This window comes from Nycticebus coucang, chromosome 21, assembly GCF_027406575.1.
Source record: "Nycticebus coucang isolate mNycCou1 chromosome 21, mNycCou1.pri, whole genome shotgun sequence".
NCBI classification, from domain to species: Eukaryota; Metazoa; Chordata; class Mammalia; order Primates; family Lorisidae; genus Nycticebus; species Nycticebus coucang.
The window spans coordinates 13,322,650-13,347,996 of NC_069800.1; the positions used below are offsets into that span (position 1 = coordinate 13,322,650).

General features: G+C 40.5%; 1 protein-coding gene and 1 pseudogene across 1 annotated transcript in view; both read right to left on the reverse strand.

Moving 5' to 3' along the window:
• The window catches only part of XRN2 (5'-3' exoribonuclease 2), a 101,650-nt gene extending 76,639 nt beyond the window's left edge, over positions 1-25,011 (reverse strand). The window contains exon 1 of the mRNA XM_053573594.1: positions 24,815-25,011. Coding sequence (XP_053429569.1) covers positions 24,815-24,889 — 75 coding nt within the window. The 5' untranslated portion in view covers positions 24,890-25,011. The remainder of the gene's footprint in view (positions 1-24,814) is intronic.
• On the reverse strand, positions 16,404-17,758 carry LOC128573383 (adenylyl cyclase-associated protein 1-like; annotated as a pseudogene).
• Positions 25,012-25,347: the final 336 nt, after the last annotated feature.

The following is a 25,347-nucleotide window of genomic DNA, read 5'->3' on the forward strand; positions in this document are numbered from 1 at the left end:
ATTGGAAAAAGAAGAACAATCTAAGCCTAAACTCAGTAGAAGAAAAGAAATATCCAAAATCAAATCAGAGATCAATGAAATTGAAAACAAAAGAATCATTCAGAAAATTAATGAAACAAGGAGTTGGTTTTTTGAAAAAATAAATAAAATAGATAAACCATTGGCCAGACTAATGAGGAATAGAAAAGTAAAATCTCTAGGAACCTCAATCAGAAATGATAAAGGGGAAATAACAACTGATCCCACAGAGATACAAGAGATCATCTCTGAATACTACCAGAAACTCTATGCCCAGATATTTGACAATGTGAAAGAAATGGATCAATATTTGGAATCACACCCTCTCCCTAGACTCAGCCAGGAAGAAATAGAGCTCCTGAACAGACCAATTTCAAGCACTGAGATCAAAGAAACAATAAAAAAGCTTCCAACCAAAAAATGCCCTGGTCCAGATGGCTTCACTCCAGAATTCTATCAAACCTTCAAGGAAGAGCTTATTCCTGTACTGCAGAAATTATTCCAAAAAATTGAGGAAGAAGGAATCTTCCCCAACACATTCTATGAAGGAAACATCACCCTGATACCAAACAGGAAAAGACCCACCAAAAAGGAGAATTTCAGACCAATCTCACTCATGAATATAGACGCAAAAATTCTGAACAAAATCCTACACAATAGATTGCAGCTTATCATCAAAAAAGTCATTCATCATGATCAAGTAGGCTTCATCCCAGGGATGCAAGGCTGGTTTAACATACGCAAGTCTATAAACGTTATCCACCATATTAACAGAGGCAAAAATAAAGATCACATGATGCTCTCAATAGATGCAGAAAAAGCATTTGATAAAATCCAGCATCCTTTTCTAATTAGAACACTGAAGAGTATAGGCATAGGTGGCACATTTCTGAAACTGATTGAAGCTATCTATGACAAACCCACAGCCAGTATTTTACTGAATGGAGTAAAACTCAAAGCTTTTCTTCTTAGAACTGGAACCAGACAAAGTTGTCCTCTGTCACCTTTACGTAGTGCTGGAAGTTCTAGCCAATACAATTAGGCAAGACAAGGAAATAAAGGGAATCCAAATGGGAGCAGAGGAGGTCAAACTCTCCCTCTTTGCTGACGACATGATCTTATACTTAGAGAACCCCAAAGACTCAACCACAAGACTCCTAGAAGTCATCAAAAAATACAGTAATGTTTCAGGATATAAAATCAATGTCCACAAGTCAGTAGCCTTTGTGTACACCAATAACAGTCAAGATGAGAAGCTAATTAAGGACACAACTCCCTTCACCATAGTTTCAAAGAAAATGAAATACCTAGGAGTATACCTAACGAAGGAGGTGAAGGACCTCTATAAAGAAAATTATGAAATCCTCAGAAAGGAAATAGCAGAGGATATTAACAAATGGAAGAACATACCATGCTCATGGATGGGAAGAATCAACATTGTTAAAATGTCTATACTTCCCAAAGCAATCTACCTATTCAATGCCATTTCTATCAAAATACCAACATTGTACTTTCAAGATTTGGAAAAAATGATTCTGCATTTTGTATGGAACCGGAAAAAACCCCGTATAGCTAAGGCAAGTTCTCTGTCACAAAAATAAAGCTGGGGGCATCAGCATACCAGATTTTAGTCTGTATTACAAAGCCATAGTGCTCAAGACAGCATGGTACTGGCACAAAAACAGAGACATAGACACTTGGAATCGAATTGAAAACCAAGAAATGAAACTAACATTTTACAATCACCTAATCTTTGATAAACCAAACAAGAACATACCTTGGGGGAAAGACTCCCTATTCAATAAATGGTGTTGGGAGAACTGGATGTCTACATGTGAAAGACTGAAACTGGACCCACACCTTTCCCCACTCACAAAAATTGATTCAAGATGGATAAAGGACTTAAACTTAAGGCATGAAACAATAAAAATCCTCCAAGAAAGCATAGGAAAAACACTGGAAGATATTGGCCTGGGGAAAGACTTCATGAAGAAGTCTGCCATGGCAATTGCAACAACAACAAAAATAAACAAATGGGACTTCATTAAACTGAAAAGCTTCTGTACAGCTAAGGAGACAATAACCAAAGCAAAGAGACAACCTACACAATGGGAAAGGATATTTGCATATTTTCAATCAGACAAAAGCTTGATAACTAGGATCTATAGAGAACTCAAATTAATCCACATGAAAAAAGCCAACAATCCCATAGATCAATGGGCAAGAGACATGAATAGAACTTTCTCTAAAGACGATAGACGAATGGCTACCACATGAAAAAATGTTCATCATCTCTATATATTAGAGAAATGCAAATCAAAACAACCCTGAGATATCATCTAACCCCAGTGAGAATGGCCCACATCACAAAATCTCAAAACTGCAGATGCTGGCGTGGATGTGGAGAGAAGGGAACACTTTTACACTGCTGGTGGGACTGCAAACTAGTACAACCTTTCTGGAAGGAAGTATGGAGAAACCTCAAAGCACTCAAGCTAGACCTCCCATTTGATCCTGCAGTCCCATTACTGGGCATCTACCCAGAAGGAAAAAAATCCTTTTATCATAAGGACACTTGTACTAGACTGTTTATTGCAGCTCAATTTACAATCGCCAAAATGTGGAAACAACCTAAATGCCCACCAACCCAGGAATGGATTAACAAGCTGTGGTATATGTATACCATGGAATACTATTCAGCCATTAAAAAAAATGGAGACTTTACATCCTTCGTATTAACCTGGATGGACGTGGAAGACATTATTCTTAGTAAAGCATCACAAGAATGGAGAAGCATGAATCCTATGTACTCAATTTTGATATGAGGACAATTATTGACAATTATGGTTATGGGGGGGAAGCAGAAAGAGGGACGGAGGGAGGGGGGTGGGGCCTTGGTGTGTGTCACACTTTATGGGGGCAAGACATGATTGCAAGAGGGACTTTACCTAACAATTGCAATCAGTGTAACCTGGCTTATTGTACCCTCAATGAATCCCCAATAAAAAAAAAAAAAAAAAATTATGTATGGAATATTTCAACAAGTACCTTATAGCTTTCTTGGTTTTAATATTATCCTTCATTTATTGTTTTTCTTTTTTATGTTTAAAATGGAATCAACAATTTCTTGTATCAATTATTACATAAATATTTGACTTAATCATTTAATATAAACATAATTTTGAAAAAAATTAAAAAAAAATACAAAACGTGTGACACTTTGGGGGAGAAATAGGCAAAAGGTAATGAATTTTCAAATTACAGTATGTCAGCTTAAAATTTCAATCTGTAAGTTTTTTTATTATTAAATCATAGCTGTGTACATAAATGCGATTGAGGGGCACCATACACTGGTTTTATAGACCATATGACACATTATCATCACACTGGTTAATGTAGCCTTCCTGGCATTTTCTTAGTTATCGTGTTAAGACATTTATATTCTACATTTACTAAGTTTCACATGTACCCTTGTAAGATGCACCGCAGGTGTAATCCCACCAATCACCCTCCCTCTGCCCACGTCCCCCCTCCCTCATCCCCTTCCCCATATGCTTAGGTTATAACTGGGTTATAGCTTTCATGTGAAAGCCATAAATTAGTTTCATAGTAGGGCTGAGTACATTAGATACTTTTTCTTCCATTCTTGAGATACTTTACTAAGAAGAATAGGTTCCAGCTCCATCCATTTAAACAGGAAAGAGGTAAAGTCTCCATCTTTCTTTAAAGCTGCATAATATTCCATGGTGTACATATACCACAATTAATCCATTGGTGGATCAATGGGCACTTGGGCTTTTTCCATGACTTAGCAATTGTGAATTGGGCTGCAATAAACATTCTGGTACAAATATCTTTGTTACAATATGATTTTTGGTCTTCTGGGTATATACCTAGTAGAGGAGTTATAGGATTGAATGACAGATCTATTTTTAGATCTCTGAGTGTTCTCCAAACATCTTTCCAAAAGAAATGTATTAATTTGCATTCCCGCCAGCGGTGTAGAAGTGTTCCCTTTTCTCCACATCCATGCCAACATCTCTGGTCTTGGGATTTTGTGATATGGGCTAATCTTACTGGAGTTAGATGGTATCTCAAAGTAGTTCTGATTAATCAGTAAGTTTTGATGCAGTTATCAAATAGAGTATTTGAACATTTGTGGGTGATTAGTTTTTTCAGGTTCCATGTGTGTTATATCTTCATGTTTATACACTGTTAGTGAACAAGAACTATCACTAACATTTATGGAACACTTAAAATCTGACAAGCCCTTTTCTAAGGACTTTTGCTCATGGATTATTCCATTCTATCCTCACAACAACCTTGTGAGGTCTGGAGTATCCCACTCAAAATGGAGAACATAAATTCTTAGCGGAGTTAAAGTGGCTTTTCCAAAGTCACATTACTGCCAAGTTCAAGAACTAGAATTTAAATCCAAGACCTCTGATGTGGTATCTCACCCAATACATGAGACTGATCAATTGTAATTTCAGTAGATCCAAAGCAAGTACACTGGAGTATACAAAATACACAAGATACGTGATTCTGATCCTTGCTAAGACATAAAATCTTATCAGAGAGACCCATTTCCAACATGACAGACCGTATGAGAAGCTTTACTCATCTGCTCCCAAGTGAAACTGGTGAAAATTATTTTAAAAACTAGAGCATTTAAAGTAGGGGTGTCCAACCAGTGGCCTTTAGGCCACACACAGCCCAGGATGTGTGGTCCAACACAAAACCATATACTTTTTCTGAGGATTTTTTATAAGTTTTTGGTGGAACTCAATTGTTCATGCCCAGGTCTCGAGCATGAACAGCACTGCATCACAATTTCATATAAAATAAACATTTATGTGCTCTCGCTATTTATACCCACCCATGTTTAAAGCAGTGTACAGCTTCCAGTGTGTTATCTCCCAAGTGCAGCCAAATTGACCCCATCAGGCATTATACAGGCTCATAGTGACTTGGCAAGGCAGTGATTATCAATAATATTTCAACCTACTACTGCAATGTTAAGGCACTTAATACCATTTAGAAGTCAGGTAAGCATTCTTTTTTATTATTAAGGGTCCTTCCACACCTTGGGAACACCTCGTACATCGCCCATGGTGCTTTACAATCAGCCAGCCAACTTGCCCCACATCAGTGAAATGATCCAAACCTTGCTTTCTATTTCCCTGTCAATTAATTTTCATAATCAAAGAAAATATAGTCCCTTGACTACTATTTTTTAAATCTGAGCATGGCTTCTATGTCTCAAGAGGAAAAATTACAAATAAGAGAAGATTGGTTGATGAAAAATGGACAGATGACTACTTTTCTGTCGAGACAAATAGTAAGGCGCTCTGCTTGATTTGTAGAGAAGCTGTTTGAAAGGCATTATATAAAGAACACCCTGTCAAATTCAATACTAAGAAGAACCGTGTCCTAAGGACAAAAACAGCAGAACTGAAAAAGAACCTGTCTTCCCAAAAAAACATTTTTTAAAGTTGTAACTCAGATTCCACTGTACAAGCCAAAAGCTAGTTATGCTGTAGCATATTTAATTGCAAAAAAAATCAAAACCATTTACTGATGATGAGTTTATTAAGCAATGTGTAGAAAGTGTGCCAAAATATAATTTGCCCTGAAAAACAGGGGGATATTCATAAAATTATAGCCAGGATTTAAGAAATTAGAAAATCTATGGAAAAAAGTTTGGAGAATAAAATTACTAATTTTAAATTTTATGCTTTGGCCATGGATGATAGCACTGATGCTACATACAGCTCAGCTTGCCATTTTTATCAGAGGCACTGATGACAAATATAATGCCACTGAAGAAATGGCTTCTTAGTGCCCTTAAAAGACTAAACTAAGAGTTACATGAAGCAGTAAAAAAAAAAAGTCAAAGCCATTTTCTTTGTCCACTGTCAACATATCTGGTATAGTTACTGATAGTGCCCTAATGATGGCAGGTAAGAGAGAGATTTGTAAAATTAACAGAAAACAATGCAATTGCCACCCAACACTCATGTTTGATGAAATATCACTGCAGAGTACGTCAAGAAAATTTATACCTCGGAGGCTGAGGAGGGTGGATTGCTTGAGCTCATGAGTTTAAAACTAGCCTAAGCAAAAAACAAGACCCCGTTTTAGAAAAATAGAAAAACTGAGGCAAGAGGATCACTTGAGCCGAGTTGGAGGTTGCTGTGAGCTATGACACCACAGCACTCTATCCAGGGTGATAGCTTGACAGTCAAAAAAAGAAAAAAAAAAAAAAAAGAAAAGAAAATTTATAGGCCAGGCACGGTGGTGCACACCTGTAATCCTAGCATTCTGGGAGGTGGAGGTGGGTTGGATGGCCTGTGCTCGCCAGTTCAAGACCAGCCTAAGATACACCAAGACCTCATCTCTAAAAATATCTGGGCGTGGGGCGCCGGCCCCATATACTGAGGGTGGCGGGTTCAAACCCAGCCCTGGCTAAACTGCAACCCAAAAAATAGCTGGGCGTTGTGGTGGGCGCCTGTAGTCCCAGCTACTCGGGAGGCTGAAGCGAGAGAATCGCTTCAGCCCAGGAGTTGGAGGTTGCTGTGAGCTGTGTGATGACATGGCACTCTACCGAGGGCCATGAAGTGAGACTCTGTCTCTACAAAAAAAAAAAAAATCTGAGCGTTATGGCGGGCATCTGTAGTCCCAGCTATTTGGGAGGCTGAGGCAAGAGGATTGCGTGAGCCCAGGAGTTTGAGGTTGCCCGAGGCAACCTCAAAAAAAAAAAAAAAAAGGATGAAAATTTATGCACAAAAGCTTCAAAAATGGATAATGTCATACAAATCATCACCAAGACTGTGAATTTTATATGGGCCAAAGGACTGAATCATGGTCAATTCCAGGAATTCCTTAAAAGTATTAATGCTGACTACAGTGACACACTGACTTTTGGGAAAATAGCTAAGCTGAGATCAAATGCAGAAAAGATTTTATGATTTCAAAAAACATCTTATGGTATCAAAAACCAAATTTGTGCCAGAACTTAATGATGAAAACTGGCTTACAGCCAGGGCTATTAAACAACAATGACAGCTGCAGCCCAACAAACGGCTGAGGTGCATAATGTTGGGCGCCTGTAGTCCCAGCTACTCGGGAGGCTGAGGCAAGAGGATCAATTAAGCCCAAGAGTTTGAGGTTGCTGTGAGCTATGACACCATAGCACTGTACCGAGAGCAACATAATGAGACTGTCTCAAAAAAAAAAAAATAAACATAAAATAAGTAAACCATAACAGTGTTCCAAATGAAACTGAAACTACCACAAGCTCAAGTTAAGGCAAACAATTTTATGCATTTCCACCCTGTTGGTTAAACACAGTCCTGTGAATAGAAAAAAACTATTCAGCAGTCTTGGTTTTAGATTTAATATCAGAATTTGAAAATAAATTTCAAGATTTGGGGAAAATAATATTTTAGTGCGTTTGGGACTCCATTTTCAGTTGACAAAAACATGTTACCTATTTTCCAATGGAATGCATAGAGCTGCATTCAATTAATGCATTCAGCTGAATCTGACATTCAACTTTACTAGACTTTTATAGGGCCTATCTTCCCAGAGACAAATACCTCTCACTTCACAATCATGGCTTTTTGGCAGCACCTACATTGGCAGGCAACTATTTTCAAAAATGAAATATATTAAGAGTAAAATTAGAACCAAATTATCTGATGAGCACCTTTAGCATTCACTGAGAATTGCAACTACTTCCACCAAACCAGATACTGATACATTAGTTTCTGAAATACAAAGTCAAATACCACACTAGTCTTATGTTACCCAATTTTCTTTTACTTTTATAACAAAAAGCATTTTTAAAAAGATGTTTTATTACTTAGATATATACATATTCTATATTAGTGATCACAAACTTGGGACCTGCCCAACTATTTTAAAGGACTCTGAACAGGCTGCTGCATAATTAAATGAGGACTTTTTCCATTGTCTGTGGTATGGGATAAAACAGAAATTATACACAGATATTTTTTTGCCCATCAGCTTTCATGAGTATTTGCATATTTAACATGTTTGTGTGTGGCCCAGGACAATTCTTTCAATGTGGCCCAGAGAAGACAAAATGTTGGACACTCCTGATTTAAAACCTTTGGAAATGGTCCTAAGAATATACAGCAACCCAATCAAGAAAGTCTATGAAATTTCTGGAACTGACTTCATTTGCAAAAATACATAGCATTACCTGTATTGAGCTGTTCAAAAAGAAAGAAAGGGAGGGAAGTATATGGCCAAGTTTTAAACCTAAAGGTGTTCTAAAAAAAGTGAAACCTGTGGTGAAAAGCAATTGAAAGGAGATTCCTGGATCTAATGAAGATACAGCCTAGACTCCAGGTCAGTTAGTTCGTGGGAAAAACTGGGAGACAGCTGAGAGAAGCCCTTCCCGGGTTGGCATGAATACAAACACTGACCTCAGAAATTAATCCAGTGACCACAAGTCCACTAAGCTAGTTTGTAGAAGAATTTATCCCCCAGGGTATTGTTGAAAGTAACAGATCAATGGGACCAATTGGTGGAGTTTTACTGCTGGGATTGATCAAGTAATAAGTACACGAGACCCCTACCTGTGCCACTGTCATCCCGAGGTGGCTGTGGCATGCCCCGAACAGCACCTCCCTGGGGAAAAACATCAGGGGTATAACATGATAGTGAAGAAGCACACTTCATTAAAATAACGTAGCCAGTCAACCAACAGCCACATAACAAGTCCCCACAGGAGGACCAGCACCCAGAATCACCACAATATGTAATCTTAAAATGTCCTGTTTGCAAGAAAAAAATTACCAGGCATGCAGAAACAATAAAAAACAAAAACAAACACAGAAAGTACAACTCAAACACTAGGAAAAAAGAGAGCCTATGGGAGTACCCAGATGCTGGATTTAACAGAGATAAAAATCACTTAAATTTTTTTAAGAGGCTCAGGTCCTGTAGCACAGTGGTTATAGCACCAGCCACATACACCAAGGGTGGTGGGTTCAAACCCGGCCCAGGCCAGCTAAACAACTGCAACAAAAAAATAGCCAGATGTTGTGGCGGGCACCTGTAGTCCTAGCTATTTGAGGCAAGAGAATCACTTAAGTGAGTTTGAGGTTGCTGTGACCTGTGACACAACAGCACTTTACTGAGGGTGACATAGACTCCATCTCAAAAAAAAAAAATTTTTTAAGAACCAATGGAAATATTAGAGTTCAAAAACAATAAAATAAAATCACTAGAAAGCTGGGCATGGTGGTTCATGCCTATAATTCCTGAATTTTCAACAGCTGATGTGGTAGATCATTTAAGGCCAGGAGGATCAGCTGAGATCAACCTTGGCAATGTGGTGGCACATGCCTATAGTCCTGCCTACTCGGGAGTTAAGGCAAGAGGATTGCTTAAGCCTAGGAATTTGAGGCTCTGACCTAGACAACACAGTGAGACCCCATCTCTAAAAGGTAAAATAAAATAAAATGTAAAACTTTTATCCATCAAAGGACACCATCAAGAAAGTGGAAAGACAGGTGGGCGCAGTGGGTTGCACCTGTAATCCCACCACTCCGGGAGGCCAAAGTGGGAGGATCCCTTGAGTTCAAGTGTTTGACATCACCCTGAGCAAGAGCAATACCCCATCTCTACTAAAAGTAGAAGAAAAAAAAAATAGCTTGGCATTATGGTCAACTACTCAAGAGGCTGAGACAGGAGGATCACTTGAACCCAGGAGTTTGAGGTTTCTCTAAGTTAGGCTGACACCACAGAACCCTAGCCTGAACAACAGAGTAAGACTCTGTCTCAAAAGAAAAAGTGGAAAGACAACTCACAAACTGGGGGGAAATATTTGCAAATCATGTATCTAATAAGGGACTCATATTCAGAATATAATAAAAACATTTATAAGTGGGTGGCGCCTGTGGCTCAGTGAGTAGGGCGCCGGCCCCATATGCCGAGGGTGGCGGGTTCAAACCCAGCCCCGGCCAAACTGCAACAAAAAAATAGCCAGGCATTGTGGCGAGCGCCTGTAGTCCCAGCTACTCAGGAGGCTGAGGCAGGAGAATCACCTAAGCCTAGGAGTTGGAGATTGCTGTGAGCCATGTGACACCACAGCACTCTACTGAGGGCAATAAAATGAAACTCTGTCTCTACAAAAAAAAAAAAAATTTATAATTAATAATAAAAAGGCAACCCAATTTAAAAACCAAAATATCTAAATAGACATTTCTCCAAAATAGAAACAAATGGCCAATAAGAACATGAAAATGCTCAACATGATTAGTTACCAAGAAAATGCAAATGAAAACACTTAGTAAACCACTTCACACACCCAACAGGATGGCTAAAGCCAAAAAAGTCAGTAACAAGTGTCAGCAAGTACAGGACAATTCTCTGGGTAGCCCTGGACCAACTCAGTTCTCCACCCCTTCTTGCTTGTAGTCCTCAAGATTAACTGTAGAATGTGATGGCATGAATACCCTGAAATAGAAAAGAACTGCCTGAAAGCTCCCAGGCCTTGTTCTCATCTTTCCGAGGGAATACAGTATCTTGAGTTAGGGAAGAACTTACTGGAACAGCCTGGGCTTTGTTCTTGTCTTCCCTAAAAGCAGCATGTCCTCCAAAGCTTTAGCCCAGTGAATATGGGTATACAGTCCTCGGCTGCATGCAACACAGAGGTATGTAAGACTCCATCTGCCCCAGGGGTCTTTCCTGAGCCTGGGGAAACTGAGTCACAATAAATGCTAGGTTATAAATAAATAAATAAATAAATAAATATAAATGCCAGGCTCTGTCTATCTGTAAATAGGCATGCTGTTCCAGTGGTAATATAAATAGTGGAAAAGTAGTTACTCAAATGCTCAAACATGGAGTTACCATATGACCCAGCCATTCGATTCCTAGGCATGTATCCAGGAGAAATGAAGACATGTATGTCCATACGTATAGAGGACACCAAGAGCCAGGTGGTGTCCTCTGAGCAGGATGATCTGCAGCTGGGGACAGACCCTCGGACGGTTCGTCCACAGGTGCTCCTTGTGGAGAAAGAGCCCGAGCCCATGGCGATCCTTAGGTACGCAGTCATTGTCTAACACCCCCCTCACCTGTCTTGTGCTGTGTGGGCTACTGCGGAGGTTGCTCGGGGCTACCCTGCAAGCAAGGTCAGCCCGCCTCCTGCAAGCTTGTACTTCTAATCCGCGTCACACCTGGTTCCTTCCTGCGGCGACCGAGTCCAGGGCCATAGGGGTCACTAGGGGCTGCGACACATACGAGAACTTGTACGTGAATTTTTAAAACCTATTATTCATAAGAGCCAGAAGACAGAAACTCAGATGTCCACCAAAAGACAAATGGACAAACAAAATGCAATATACCCCTACACATTATTTTTTTCATTTAATAAAAAATGAAGTACTCTTCAAAAAACTCAAGCTAGACCTCCCATTTGATCCTGCAATCCCATTACTGGGCACCTACCCAAAAGGAAAAGAATCCTTTTATCATAAGGACACTTGCACTAGACTGTTCATCGCAGCTCAATTTACAATCGCCAAAATGTGGAAACAGCCGAAATGCCCACCAACCCAGGAATGGATTAACAAGCTGTGGTATATGTATACCATGGAATACTATTCAGCCTTTAAAAAAGATGGAGACCTTGCATCCTTTGTATTAACCTGGATGGAAGTGGAACACAGTATTCTTAGCAAAGCATCACAAGAATGGAGAAGCATGAATCCTATGTACTCAATTTTGATACGAGGATAATTAATGACCTAGTTACCCAGGGGGGCGAGGGAAGGGGAGAGCAGAGAGAGAGAGAGGAGGAGGTGGATGGGAGAAGGAAGAGCAGAGAGAGGGAAGGAGGGTAGGGATGGGGAGTCTTGGTGTGTGACACACCTTTAGGGAGCAAGACACAAGTATACGAGGGACTTTACCTAAAAAATGCAATCAGGTAACCTGGTTTTGTACCGTCAATGAATCCCCAACAATTAAAAAAAAATTAAGTACTGACACAAGCTTTCAATTAATCTTGAAAGCATAATGGTAAGTCAAAGAAGCAAACAACATATGTATTATACAATATGATTCCTCTCACAGAGAAGTCCAGAGTAGGAAAATAAAGTCAAAGTAAATTAACAGATGCTTAGGGATGGAGAAGAGGGGCTCGCAGGCAGAGGCTTTACTAGCGCTTTTACTGCACCTCAGGTTTCTTTCTGAGGTAAAGAAAATGTTCTAACACTGACTGTGGTGACAGCTGCAAACATCTGTGAACATACTAAAAACCACTGAATTGTATACTCTAATCCGTAAATGGGATGTTATATAAATCATCCCTCAATAAAGCTGTTTAAAGGATGTAGAAAAACTATTCCCTCCTCTCCAAAAAAAACATATTGGAGAAAATACAATGCAAGGTCAAGGACCAACATCCTCCTGTTCATTACTGTCTCCTCCCTTAGAGCAGTGCCTGTCACAGAAGCAGCACTTAATGAAACAGAACAAAAGGAAAGAGAAAGGCAGCAGGGGAGGAAACCTGCATTTCGTTACATGAAAACAGTTAAGAGCACAACTCTACACTGTTCCGTGTTACCAAGAGGTAAACACAAAGACATCTCCACTTTTACTCAGACATATAAGCTACTAAAAATTAACTTACCAAGTAAAATTCTGAAATCAGATTTTCATAGCTAGTTGCCATTTATCAAGTGCTTCTGTGCCAGAAGCCTAACTTGCATTAATACACTATGTGTCTAACCCACAGAACCACGCTCCAAGGTACATACGTTAGGTCATTATTACTCATGAATCTCATATTTGCAAATTTTCCTACTTACTACTATATGTGTGTGTGTGTGTATACATTTCTGTTTGTTTTGAGACAAAGTCTCACTTTGTAGCCCTCGGTAGAGTGTTATGGCATCACAACTTATAGCAACCTCAAACTCTTGGGCTCAAGCGATTCTCTTGCCTCAGCCTCCCAAGTAGCTGGGACTACAGGCGCCTGGCTATTTTTATTTTTTTGGTTGTAGTTGTCATTACTGTTTGGCAGGTCCGGGCAGCCAGTGTATGTGGCTGGCACCCTAGCCGCTGACCTACAGGCACCAAGCCTACTATAGTGTATTTTTAACCCCCAAATTAATACACACAGTACTTTCAGTCATCTGCTGACATGTGCAGAGAGGTGAAAATTTTGTGTCTTCAAAACACACATTCCCAGCTGAGGTCTTCTGGTTCCAGCCCTCACACAGAGATGACCAGAAAGTGAAGGCTGTAGGGGCAGTCCAATGCGGTGTTAAAAGTAAACCAAATTTGGCCTGACCTGACAACTCTCTTCTACTTAACCAACTGCAATTAAACTTAGTTTAATATAGACAGAAACCCTAACTTTTGTTACAAAAATAGTATACTACTATAGTATACAAAAGTATAGTATACAAAAGTAAACTCTAGTAGTATATTCTACTTTCTAACAAATAGCTGAGTCTCAGACAATCACAGCAGCCAAGCTATAATCGCCCACAGGTGGCCTGAAACTCATCAGGCCAGTCCAAATTAGGCAAATGCCCAAACTGCAACCAACTGAGTTGTTTGTATACCTCTCACTTCTGATTCCTGTCCCTTAAGCTGCCAACCCACACTGCAGAGCAGAGCTGTCTGAACCTCCTCTAGTTCTGAGGACTGCCCAATTGGTGAATTGTTCTTTGCTCAATTAAACGGTTAAATTTATCTAGAGCTTCTACTTTAACAAGTGCCAGAAGTTCCACCTCTCTAGAGTTTAGGCCTTAAAGTCAACTTCCCAAGGTCAGAAGGCTTGTTAAGTGGAGGAACTATATAAGCCAAGTAGTTAAAAGACATGACGTAAGGAAGATGACAGTTAAACCAATAAGGAGTAGGCGGTACGAAAACAAAAGAAATATAACCGAGTCATAAAAATACTCAACCCGAAAGAAACATTTGGGAAACTGAAACGACAGATGAGACTGAAAAGAAATAAATTATGGATTTAAACGTAAGCGTATCAATAACCACTTTAAATGTAAATGTTCCACCCGCCCAATTACAAAGCAGAGGAAGAAAATAAGTTTGGTGGTTCCTCAAAAAGCTGAACACAAGCTGGGAGCGGCGGCTCACACCTGTCATCTCAAATTGATCTCAGAAGTTCCAAGACCAGCCTGAGCAAGGTCCAGGGCCCATCTCTACCAAAAATTAAAAAGCTATCTGGGTGTAGTGGTGCATGCCTGTAGCCCTAGCTACTCAAGAGGCTAAGGCAAGAGGACTGCTCAAGCCCAAGAGTGTGAGGTTGCTATGAGCTATCACACCACAGCACTCTACCCAAGGTGATGGAGTGAGACTGTCTCCAAAAAAAAAAAAAAAAAGCTAAATGATCCAAGGTGATGTGATTCTGATCATGTGGTGTATACCTAAAAGAACTGAAAGCAGGGACTGAAAGAGATACTTATACAACAATGTTCCTAGCAGTGTTATGTATAACAGCCAAAAGTATTCAAACAAAATGTTACACATACATTGGAATGAAATTCCATAAAAACAAACGAAAATTCTGACACATGCAACATCTAGAAACATTATGCTAAGTGAAATAAGTCAGACACAAAAGGACAATTATATGATTCCACTTAAGTGAGGACCTAGAATAGGCAAACTCATAAAGACAGGAGGTTAGTGTTTAATGGGTAGAGCTTCTGTTCTAGATGATAAAGAAGTTCTAAAAATGGACAGTGGTAATAGTTACATAATATTATCAATGTACTTAGTTCCACTGGATTGTATACTTAAAAAGAGTTAAAATGGTATAATTTATATTATATTTTATACCAACAAAAAAGGGGGACAAAGATTGTCAACTTGTATAAAAAGGCAAGATCCAAATGTATGTTGCCTACAAAAAAATCCACTTTATAAAGATGCAAATAAGCTGAAATTTAAAATAACATTTGTCAAGAGAACAGGCTACACTGTGTATTAACACCAAAGAAGACTTCAGAGCAAAGAATGTAACCTGGGATAGAGAGGGTCTTTTCCTAATGAGAAAAAATGTTAATCAAAAAGAATAATTCTAAGCATTTAAGTACCTAATAAGAGCTTCAAAATCAAGAAGCAAAAAATAGATCTGAAAGGAGAAACTGACAAATGCAAAAATGACAGAGATTTCAACACCCACATCTATAATTGATATGACAAAGAGACAGAAAACCAGTTAAGTATTTTCAAGTCTTCAATATCCTATCCATCAGTATAATGGATATATATATAATTTTTTGGTATTAACTTTATTCTATTTTCTGTATAACTTTAAGTACATAAAGGTTTATTTCCACAGGCCTCAGGAAATGGGTAGAAATCACAGGACTGTCTCTCTTCCCACCAAAAAAAGTTGCATACGTTGATAATTGTTTGTCCGGGTGGGGGTGGGGCTGAAATTTATACTAGCAATGCTGTGTAAGAGTCTTACATAAACTGAGACCTAAAACCAGTCTGCAGGGGAGGTTTTAGTCCTCTGGTTCAGGTGCCTGGATAGAAGCTGTTAAGTTGTTGAGCATGACAGAGAAAAGGAGACAGTGAAGATGGATGGCACCTAGCAGGTAAAGAGGAAGGAATGCCAGACATCTTGGAATGATGTGTTGTTTTTCCTTTAAAGACATCTTTAGGGAAAGGTGGGAAGGTGGTAGGCAGGGATCCCAGAGAAAGAAAGAGTCCAAGACACCTCTAATGGCCCTGGAAGGGCACTGGTACAGTAGCTGGTACCAAAGAACCTTCTATCTCATGGTTGAAACAGACCAGGATGGAATGCAGAATAAAAGGAATGCTTATAGGGAACAATTTGCTTGGAATGCCAGATGGCCAAGCCTCGGCTTTTCATCCAGTTCTACCCTTGCCTTCACTTGTCAACAGTGAAAAGTTAGTTTGGTTAGAAGAACTGTCTGGAATCAATACCAGCTTCTACTACCCTCATGCTCATTGTCAGAAAAAAGATTAACTAGTGTGAACATTCTGATCTGTTAATTCCTAGAATTGTTGTATTCTTCTCAAAGGAATTGGTAGAACAACACCCCCAAAGCCAAAAGCTGAAAAGCAACAGTCCTGCTCCGCAGTTCATTAAGAATGGACTGGTGGTGTGATTGAACTGATATGGAAAGGTCGCACCTTCCTGCGCAAGATCAACTGACTTACTATCCCACCCCAAATCTCAGCCTGAGGTATATTTCAATGAAGGCAGGTAGCTGTGCTTCTCACAGTAGAGAAGCAGTTTAAGAGCAGAAAGTAGAGGAAATCTAGAAAAGAACAGTCTTGATACGGATTTATCCCATGGTGTGAAGGGAGAAGGCAAAGAACCCAGTGGCCTTCATTTAACCAGCAATTTCTGTTACTGTGGTGACCAACTTCTGCCCATTCCATACGGTCTTGAATTGTTCAGGGACTGGAAACTCATTAAAGTCACCATGTTCCATAGGAATGAGGACGTTCATCTCAGAAGATCTGGCACTATCTCACAATCCAGGGAATTCTTGCTCAAGTAAGCATGGCAACCATCTGTTTTGTTGATGGAAATGGTGGGCACTTTACCCATTACCTGAACCCATTATAGTACATTATCTACTGTAATAGAGTTAATTTTGCCCTTGATTTGCAATGAGGTGTTGACACATTTGTATATGTAAACCACCTGTTTCGGCTCTGCGTCATCAATCACCAGGTTGGAAACATTCTCCTGATTTTCCACTCTCCACTTCTTGCCCTCCAGTTCAAGTAGAACTGGCTCCTTCTTTGTGGTTGGTTTGGGGGATGGGCTTGTTTGGGGTTTGGGGCCACTGTGTACTGGACCACTCTGAGCCTTCAAGGCAGGGTTCTTGTGAGTCTTCACGTCATCAGATACATGTTTTAGGGCATGTGTGATGCTCTCCCCCTGATTAATCTGCACAAACAGTGCTGAATGGGATGTAGATTCATCAGAGCCTGAACTGGTGGGGACTGGGGGAGGAGGGCCTAATCCAACAGAGGGGCCTGATGGTAATCCACTCAGTTCTTTTCCCACAGGCCCCATCTTGCTCCAGGACAGTCTGGTGGTATGGAACTCTTTAATGTAACTCTGCAGCTCTGTTCATATACTCAGGTAAGCTTTGACCCAGTCTACATGCTTCTTATTCACATCTTTGTACTCCTTGAGGACTCGGTTTGTATAAAACATGGCAGCATCATTCATTTCTTTCACATAGGGGCCAGGCTTGGAAAGGGGGCCTGGATACTTTCACTGACAGCTGACAAGTGATTGAATAAACTGCTGCCTCGGTTCTTCTCCCGAAAAGTTATCACTTCTTGGATCTGCTCTGAAATGGATGCCAACAAATCAGAAAGCTCATTGCCTGCTGGCTGCTGACACTGAGAGGCTGTAACCAAGAGTGCTCGCTCCAACTTCAGACCTGTGTGGACCATCTCCGCATGTTTCTGCACGTCTCCCTCAATTTCTTTACTGATCTTCAAGTACTCTCCCACAGGACCAGCAGGCAGTGAGTCAAATGCTTGCACACATGGAATTGCCCCTTTTGATGAACTGTCTCCATACCCACAGTGCATGTCAGAGGTATGGGATACTGCCTCCAGGCGGCCCACTGCCCTCTCCAATCTTTCTACCAGATTTTGCATGTCAGCCATAATGTACCACCTCGGGACTGCGATCAACCGCTCTCCAGTATAGTAACTTTTACAGAACACCCAACAACAGAAGATACATCCTTTTCAAGTCTACATGAAACATTTACAGAGACCATATTCTGAACCATAAAACAAGTCTAAACTTTAAAAGAATTCAAAGTATGCAAAGTACACTCTGAAAGGGGAATTAGAAATTAGTAACAGAAAACATATCTGGAAAATCCTCCAAATATTTGAAAATTAAGTAACAACCTAAAAAAAATCAATAGGCTAAAGGGGCTCTCAGAATATATTTTCAACTGAATGAAAAAAAAAATACATGTCAGTATTTGTAGCATTGTGTTTAAACAATATCCAGAAAGCAACTTACAGTACTCAATACCTAATCAGAGAAGAAATGTTTCAAATCAATGACCTCAGCTTCTTACCTCAAAAAACAAGGAAAAGAAAAGCAAGCTAAGTTCAAAGTGAGCACAACCTAGAAATAATAAAAATAACAGCAGAAATCAAACAAATAGAAAACAGGAAAAAAAAAAAAAATCAATGAAACCAAAAGCTGCTTACTAGAGAACAGTCTAGCCAGCCTGATAATGGGACCAAAGAGAGAAGATGAGCCTCAGGAAGGCGAGAGTGACATCACTACAGATTCCAACAACATTAAAGAATAAGAAAACACTACAAACAGCTTTGTGTCAACAAAATTGACTAGTTAAATGGACAAAATCTGTGAAGGATAAAACTACAAAGCCCATCCAAATAGAAAAGGGGGAGACACAGGTGCAGTGGCTCATGCCCATAATCCCAGCACTTTACCGAGGTGGGAGGATCACTTGAGGCTAGGAGTCTGAGAACAGCCTGAGCAACACAGCAAGACCTCATCTCTATAAAAAATTAAAAATTAGCAAGCGTAGTAGCACACACCTGTGAAACTAGCTACTCTAGAGCAGGCGTCCTCAAACTGCGGCCCGCGGGCCACATGAGGTGGTGTCATTGTATTTGTTCCCGTCTTGTTTTTTACTTCAAAATAAGATATGTGCAGTGTGCATAGGAATCTGTTCATAGTTTTTTTTTTTTTAAACTATAGTCCGGCCCTCCAATGGTCTGAGGGACAGTGACTTGGCCCCCTATTTAAAAAGTTTGAGGACGCCTGCTCTAGAGGCTAAAATGGGAGGACTGCCTGAGCCTGGCAGTTCAAGGTTACAGTGAGTGCGTCTGCATCAGACTGGGGAAGGGGAGGATAGAGGGGGTAACGAGGGGCGGCGGGGAGATGGGTGGGAAGGGGGAGAAGGGAGAGAAGAAGGGGGGAGGAGGGGGGAGAGGAGGATAGAGAAAGAAGTAACCTAAGTAACTCCATGTCTACAAAGAAATTGAATTTGTAGCTTAAAATCTTCCCTCTCAAAATTCCAGATGACTTCGGTGATTTAATTCTACTGAATATGCAGGGTGGCCATAAAATTCGTGTGCAATTTAAAATACTGTGCAAAATTTTACGGACACTCTGTGTATATATGTACACACACATCCTGTACACACACACACACATATATACACACACCCTGTACATACACAGAAACACATTTTTTTGAGACAGTATCACTCAGTCTGGGTAGAGTGCTGTGGTGTGAGCTCACAGCAACCTCAAATTCTTGGGCTCAAGAGATCCTCTTCCCTAAGCCTCCCGAGTAGCTGGGACTACAGATACCCACCACAACTCCAGGCTAGTTTTTCTATTTTTAGTAGAGACGTGGTCTTGCTCTTGGTCAGGCTGGTCTTGAACTGAACTCAGGCAATCCTCCCACCTTGGCCTCCCAGAGAGCTAGGACTACAAGAGTGAGCCTATTCCAAAACACTAACGCAGGTATACAATGCAACTCAATCTGAGGTCAACATTATTCTAACATTAAAACTAGACAAATAGCATATCTAAGAATGCTTCAGACAAATTTGAGTATCTTCCATGAACACAGACATAAAAATCCTCAAGAAATCTTTAACAAACTGAATTCAACAGTACATAAAAATAATACATGACCAAGTGAGGTTTATCCAAGGAATGCAAGGTGGGTTTAGTGTTTAAAAAACAACATAACTTACTATTTAGAAGACTAAACAAAGAAATCACAAAATTAACTAAAACTATAAAATTTCTCTAAGAAAACAGAAAAGAGCTTTGGCAAAGATTTCTTAAATACAACACAAAAAGCAGAAATAGAAAAAATAAATCAGACTTCATTAAAAATTAAAAATATTTGCTCTTCAACATACTGTTAAATAAATAAAAAGGCAAGCCACAGATTACAAGAAAACTTCTGCAAAAGATAATATCAAACTAAGGACTTCCATCTAGAATATGTAATAAACTCTACGTTTCAATAAGACAAACCAATATAAAAATCGGCAAAAAAGCTGAACAGACACCTCACTGAAGATGATATTTATATAGAAAGCAAATAAAGCTGGGTGCGGTGGCTCACACCTGTAATCCTAGCACTCTGGGAGGCCGAGGCATGAGGATTGCTTCAGCTCACAAGTTCGAGACCAGGCTGAGCAAAAGAAAGACCCCTGTCTCTACTAAAAATAGAAAAACTGAGGCAAGAGGATCGCTTGAGCCCAAGAATTGGAAGTTGCTGTGAGCTATGATGCCACAAAAAAAAAAGAAAGAAAGAAAAGAAAGCAAATAAGCACCTGAAAAGACACTCAGCATCATCTGTCTTTAGGGAAAAGCACAAGTTAAAACCACAGTAAGAAAAACACTACACTTAAATATCTAAAACTAAAAAGATTGAGTGAGCTGTTTCTACCGCCCCTCAGTTACATTTTGTCTTAACTTTTGTTTATTGTGTCTTTCAATAAACTCTCATTACTCTAACATGGCATGTACTCTTTATTTCATCCTGGTGGTCCCATCCACTTGGAAAGGGTGTGCAAAAAAAACCAACTAAGAAGACTAACCGTACCAAATGTTGGTGAGAATAGAGCAACTAAAACTCTCATACACTGCTGGTGCCAATGTAAAATGGTATAATTAATTTGGAAAATAAGTTTGGTAGGCTTTTCTTTTAAAATAACCACACACCTACCATACGATCCAACCATTATCCTAAGATTTTTCCCTAAAAAATGAAAGCATATGTTCACACACAGACATGTGCACAGATAGTCATAGGTTTTCTGTAACTGCCCAAAACTGGGAACAATGCAAAGTTCATCAATCAGGTGAAAGAAAAACCGAAACGCAGTATATCCACAACACAAAATGCTATCCAAAAATAAATGAAGTGTTGATACAAATAACAACATTGAAGAATTTCAAAATAATTACACTGAATGAAAGTAACTGAACCAGGTTAAAAAATAATAAATACATATTGTCTAATTTCATTTATAAAATTGTAGAAAATGAAAATTTATCTATAGAGTTAGAAAGCAAATCAGTGGTTGGCAAAAGATGGGTGGCAGAGAGAAATTACAAAGGGACAGAAAACAGTTTAGAGATGGAAGTGATGTTCACTGTAAAGGATACATTCATGGATGTATGTAGTATTCACTGAATTAAATAGTACATTCTAAATATGTGCAGTTTAGTTTATGTCAATTATTGCTCAATAAACCTACAAAAGAGGGTTGGGAGAGGGGAAAAGAATGCTCAAGAATGAGAGGAAAAAAGAAAATAAAAATAAACCAGTCTAAGAGGAACAGTTTGAAAAGGGAAGAGAAAAAGAAGGCCAAGAAATAAAGAGTATTCCCTAAAACGAAGAACACAAACTCCGGACTCAAAGAGTCAAACACATGCTGATCAAAACCCATTTACAGAAAAGAAAAAAAAAAACATTTACAGGACGGAGCCCATAGCTCAGTGGGTACGGTGCTGGCCACCTACACCCATGCTAGCAGTTCAAACCCAGCCCAGCCAGCTAAAACAACGACAACTGCAACAACAGCAACAACAACAACTACAAAATACCCAGGTGTTGTGCTGGGCACCTGTGGTCCCAGCTACTTGGAAGGCTGAGACAAGAGAATCACTTTGTGACACCACAGTGCTCTACCTAGGGTGACAGCTTGAGACTCTGTCTCCAAAAAAAAAAATTTTTTTTTTAATTTAAAATAAAATCAGGTGGCGCTTGTGGCTCAAAAGAGTAAGGCGCCGGCCCTATATGCCGGAGGTGGTGGATTCAAACCCAACTCCGGCCAAAAAACTGCAAAAAAAAAAAATTTTTTTTTTAAATAAAATCTATACCTAGGTACATAAGTATCACAAAATTACAATGTCAAGGATAAAGATCTTTCCAAAGTTCATAAAGAAAAACTGACCAACATAAAAGAATGAAAGCAGTAGAACAGCATAAAACTTAAGAGCATGGCCTTCTAGGCTGGTTTCTACACTGGCTCTGGCATTTGTTAGCTGAGTGATACTAAGTATGTTACTCAACCTTTCTGTGTTTCAGTTTTCTCACCTGTATTAGTAGTAATAATATATAGTAATAGTTGGCCTAGTCGAGTGGTTGTTTTGAGGATCTAAAAAACAATATTAACAAAGTGCTTAGAACAGTGCCTGGTGCACAGCAAACACGTTGTAAGTGCTGGTGAAATAGATAATTCACATTAACATTTAACTGTCATCAGCAATACCAGATGACAGATTACAAAAGAACAATGCTTTCCAAGCTTTGAGGAAAACGCATTTTAGGCCTAGCTAATGATTCATCTTTCATGTACATAAGGGCAGAATGGGGTGATTTGGGGGCCTAGGGTGATTCAGAAAACTCACATCCCACAAAATATTTCTTAGACTGAGAATAAAAACCAAGGAAGCATTTAAGGCAAGAAAGATTATGATCCAGAAAACAGTAGTTTCCATTTGAGAAATTTTTTTTGAAAAATCTCAGGATGTAGCTTTCCAATAAGCCTAGAGAGTAACTAGGTGTAACTGCAACAAAAATGAGTCTCCAAAAAGAAAAGAGAACTTGACAGAATAACTGATAAAACAGTGTTTGTGTAGAGAAAGGTAAAATGCGTGAAAAAGACAACACCAGGAAAGACAAAAAAGTGCAAAAAACACTATCACAGTACATAACCTGAATCTGCACAGTGACACTAATCAAAAATCCTGTGATTTTCCAGCTTTCAAAAACAAACCTGAATAATTAAAGCCCTGATGTGGCCAGGCGCGATGGCTATACCTGTAATCCCAGCACTCTGGGAAGCGGAGACGTGTGATTTCTTGAGCTCATGACTTCAACACCCTGTCTCTACTAAAAAATAGAAAAACTGAGGCAAGGGCAGCACCTGTGGCTCAACGGAGTAGGGCACCAGCCCCATATGCCAGAGGTGGCGGGTTCAAACCCAGCTCTGGCCAAAAACTGCAAAAAAAAAAAAAGAAAGAAAAGAAAAGAAAGAAAAACTGAGGCAAGAGGATCATTTGAGCCCAAGTTGGAGGTTGCTGTGAGCTATGACGGCATAGCACTCTACCCAGGGCAACAACTTGAGACTATCTCAAAAACAAAAAAATTAAAGCCCTGATAATTTAATTTTGGATGCCCACATGTAAAGGGACATCTGACAGGGAAACGCCTGTGGCTCAGTGAGTGGGGGCACCAGTCCCATATACCAAGGGTGGTGGGTTCAAACGCGGTACCGGCCAAACTGCAACAAAAAATAGCCGGGAGTTGTGGCGGTTGTCTGTAGTCCCAGCTACTCGGGAAGTTGAGGCAAGAGAATTGCCTAAGCCCAAGATTTGGAGGTTGCTGTGAGCTGTGATGCCACAGCCCTCTACCGAGGGCGACAAAGTGAGACTCTGTCTCCAAAAAAAAAGAAAGAAAGAAAAAGGACATCTGACAAACTTGAGGTGAAGGCTAGTAGTGCAAAAAAAGCTATTATCAACCTTAGAAAATGATGTTAGGGATACTTTACATAGGTGATGGAATAAAAATAAAGGCATATTACTCAAGAGTTTACTGGTAAAAGAAATAAAGTCATTACCCTATTACGAGTATAGGGAGGTGCGGCTAAAAACAAGTATAAGCATGATATTCAGAGATAGAACCAAAACAGTTTAAAGTGTATGGGAAGGGGTGGAGCAAGAAGGTGTTGCTTTTTATTTAACCTGTAAGCGAGTTAAGATCAATAAACTTCGATAAAAAATTTGCAAATAAAACAGTTTAGCAGTCTCCCTTTGAGAAAAACAAAACAGGAAAGTCACCAAAACAAAGATTTTGGTTTCGCACTGGATAGAAGCCAAGTAAATAAAAAAATCAAAATCTTACCAATCTAAGCAAAAGAAATTCAGTGACAGGCGAGTACTGCCTTCACAGACCAAGGAATGAGGGAGGCATGATGTGCCTCTCTGAACCTTTCCCATCCAGAAATTCTTAAGAGTACAATTTCGAACTCGGACGGAAACCATAACAAAACTCAAGAATGACCAAAAGTCTACCTGTATGTTAACTAACACACCGAAAATACATCGTTAGAGGGCATCCAATAACCTTAAAATTTTAACAAGCGTGCAATCCAGCAGTGGAGGTACACAGAAAGGGGGGAACTTAGGACTTTCGCGTCTTAGAAACTTCTAACACTGTTGCTTTCAGAATTAAGATCTAACAACAACAAATGGCCCCGCACGCTAGGAGAAAACCTTTTAGACATGAATGATAAACAAGAAGCTCCCAGGCAGGATTATTTTACAAAACTGTTAAAGACTGGAATCAACATCCGCACATCCCTAGCCCTTAACTCAGCAGACCACGCAGGTATGGCGCTACAACCTGGTAGTCTCTTCCCAAACACAAAACGCGCGGTCTTTGGAGGAAACAAAGCCGTGGGCGGGGCCTTCCGGTCCCAGGAAAAAGCAGACAGGGAGGAACTGCCCTCAATGAGTTCTCCCCCGCTTAATCCTCACCGCTCCCAGGCCGCTCCCCAGGGCCTGGAATCGGTGTGCCGACGTCCAACCACGTGTCGGGCTGCGGCGGTCCCCGGGGCTGGGGGGAGGGGAGGCGCGGGCTCCCGCAAGGCTTCCAGGGGGCAGGCGGACGGCCCTGAGAGCCGAGGCCTAGACGCGCCGGGGCGTCTGGGGCCACAGCGGAGCGGCCGCCTGGCACCTCCTCACCTTCTCTTCCACGCAGTTGACAATGATGGACGGGTATTTGCGACTGAGCCAGCGGAAAAATGCCGGGACTCCCATTGCTGCAGTACAGCCGGAGGCGTCGGCCGGCCAAAGGATGAACGTAACCAAAGAGACCGCCAGGAGCCGCGGCCGCGGGCACCGGCACTTCCTCCCACGTGCGCGCGGATACCGGAAGTGATGTCACGGCCCCGACGCGGGGGAAGCTGGGAAGGAGGTGCAACTAGGGGAAGGAGCTGGTGCTGGGCGGGGCGTGAATGGACCGCGGACAGAGGGCTGCTGGGTTCGGCTTGTTCTCGGCCATCCCAGCCCTGGAGCGCGAGGCCAGGAATGTCTGAGCCGCTGGAGCTCCCTCCAATTCTGCTTCCCCGGTCCAGGCTTCCCTGGCGCTGAATCCCCGCGCTTTGCAGGTCGGGAGGGAGCTATTCTTGCCGGTTTTGTCACCTCTGATTTAGGAAAAGCGTGTCTTAGTTTACCTTCCTTTCTCGCCTGCCTCGCTAGAGAGAATCAAAGCATCC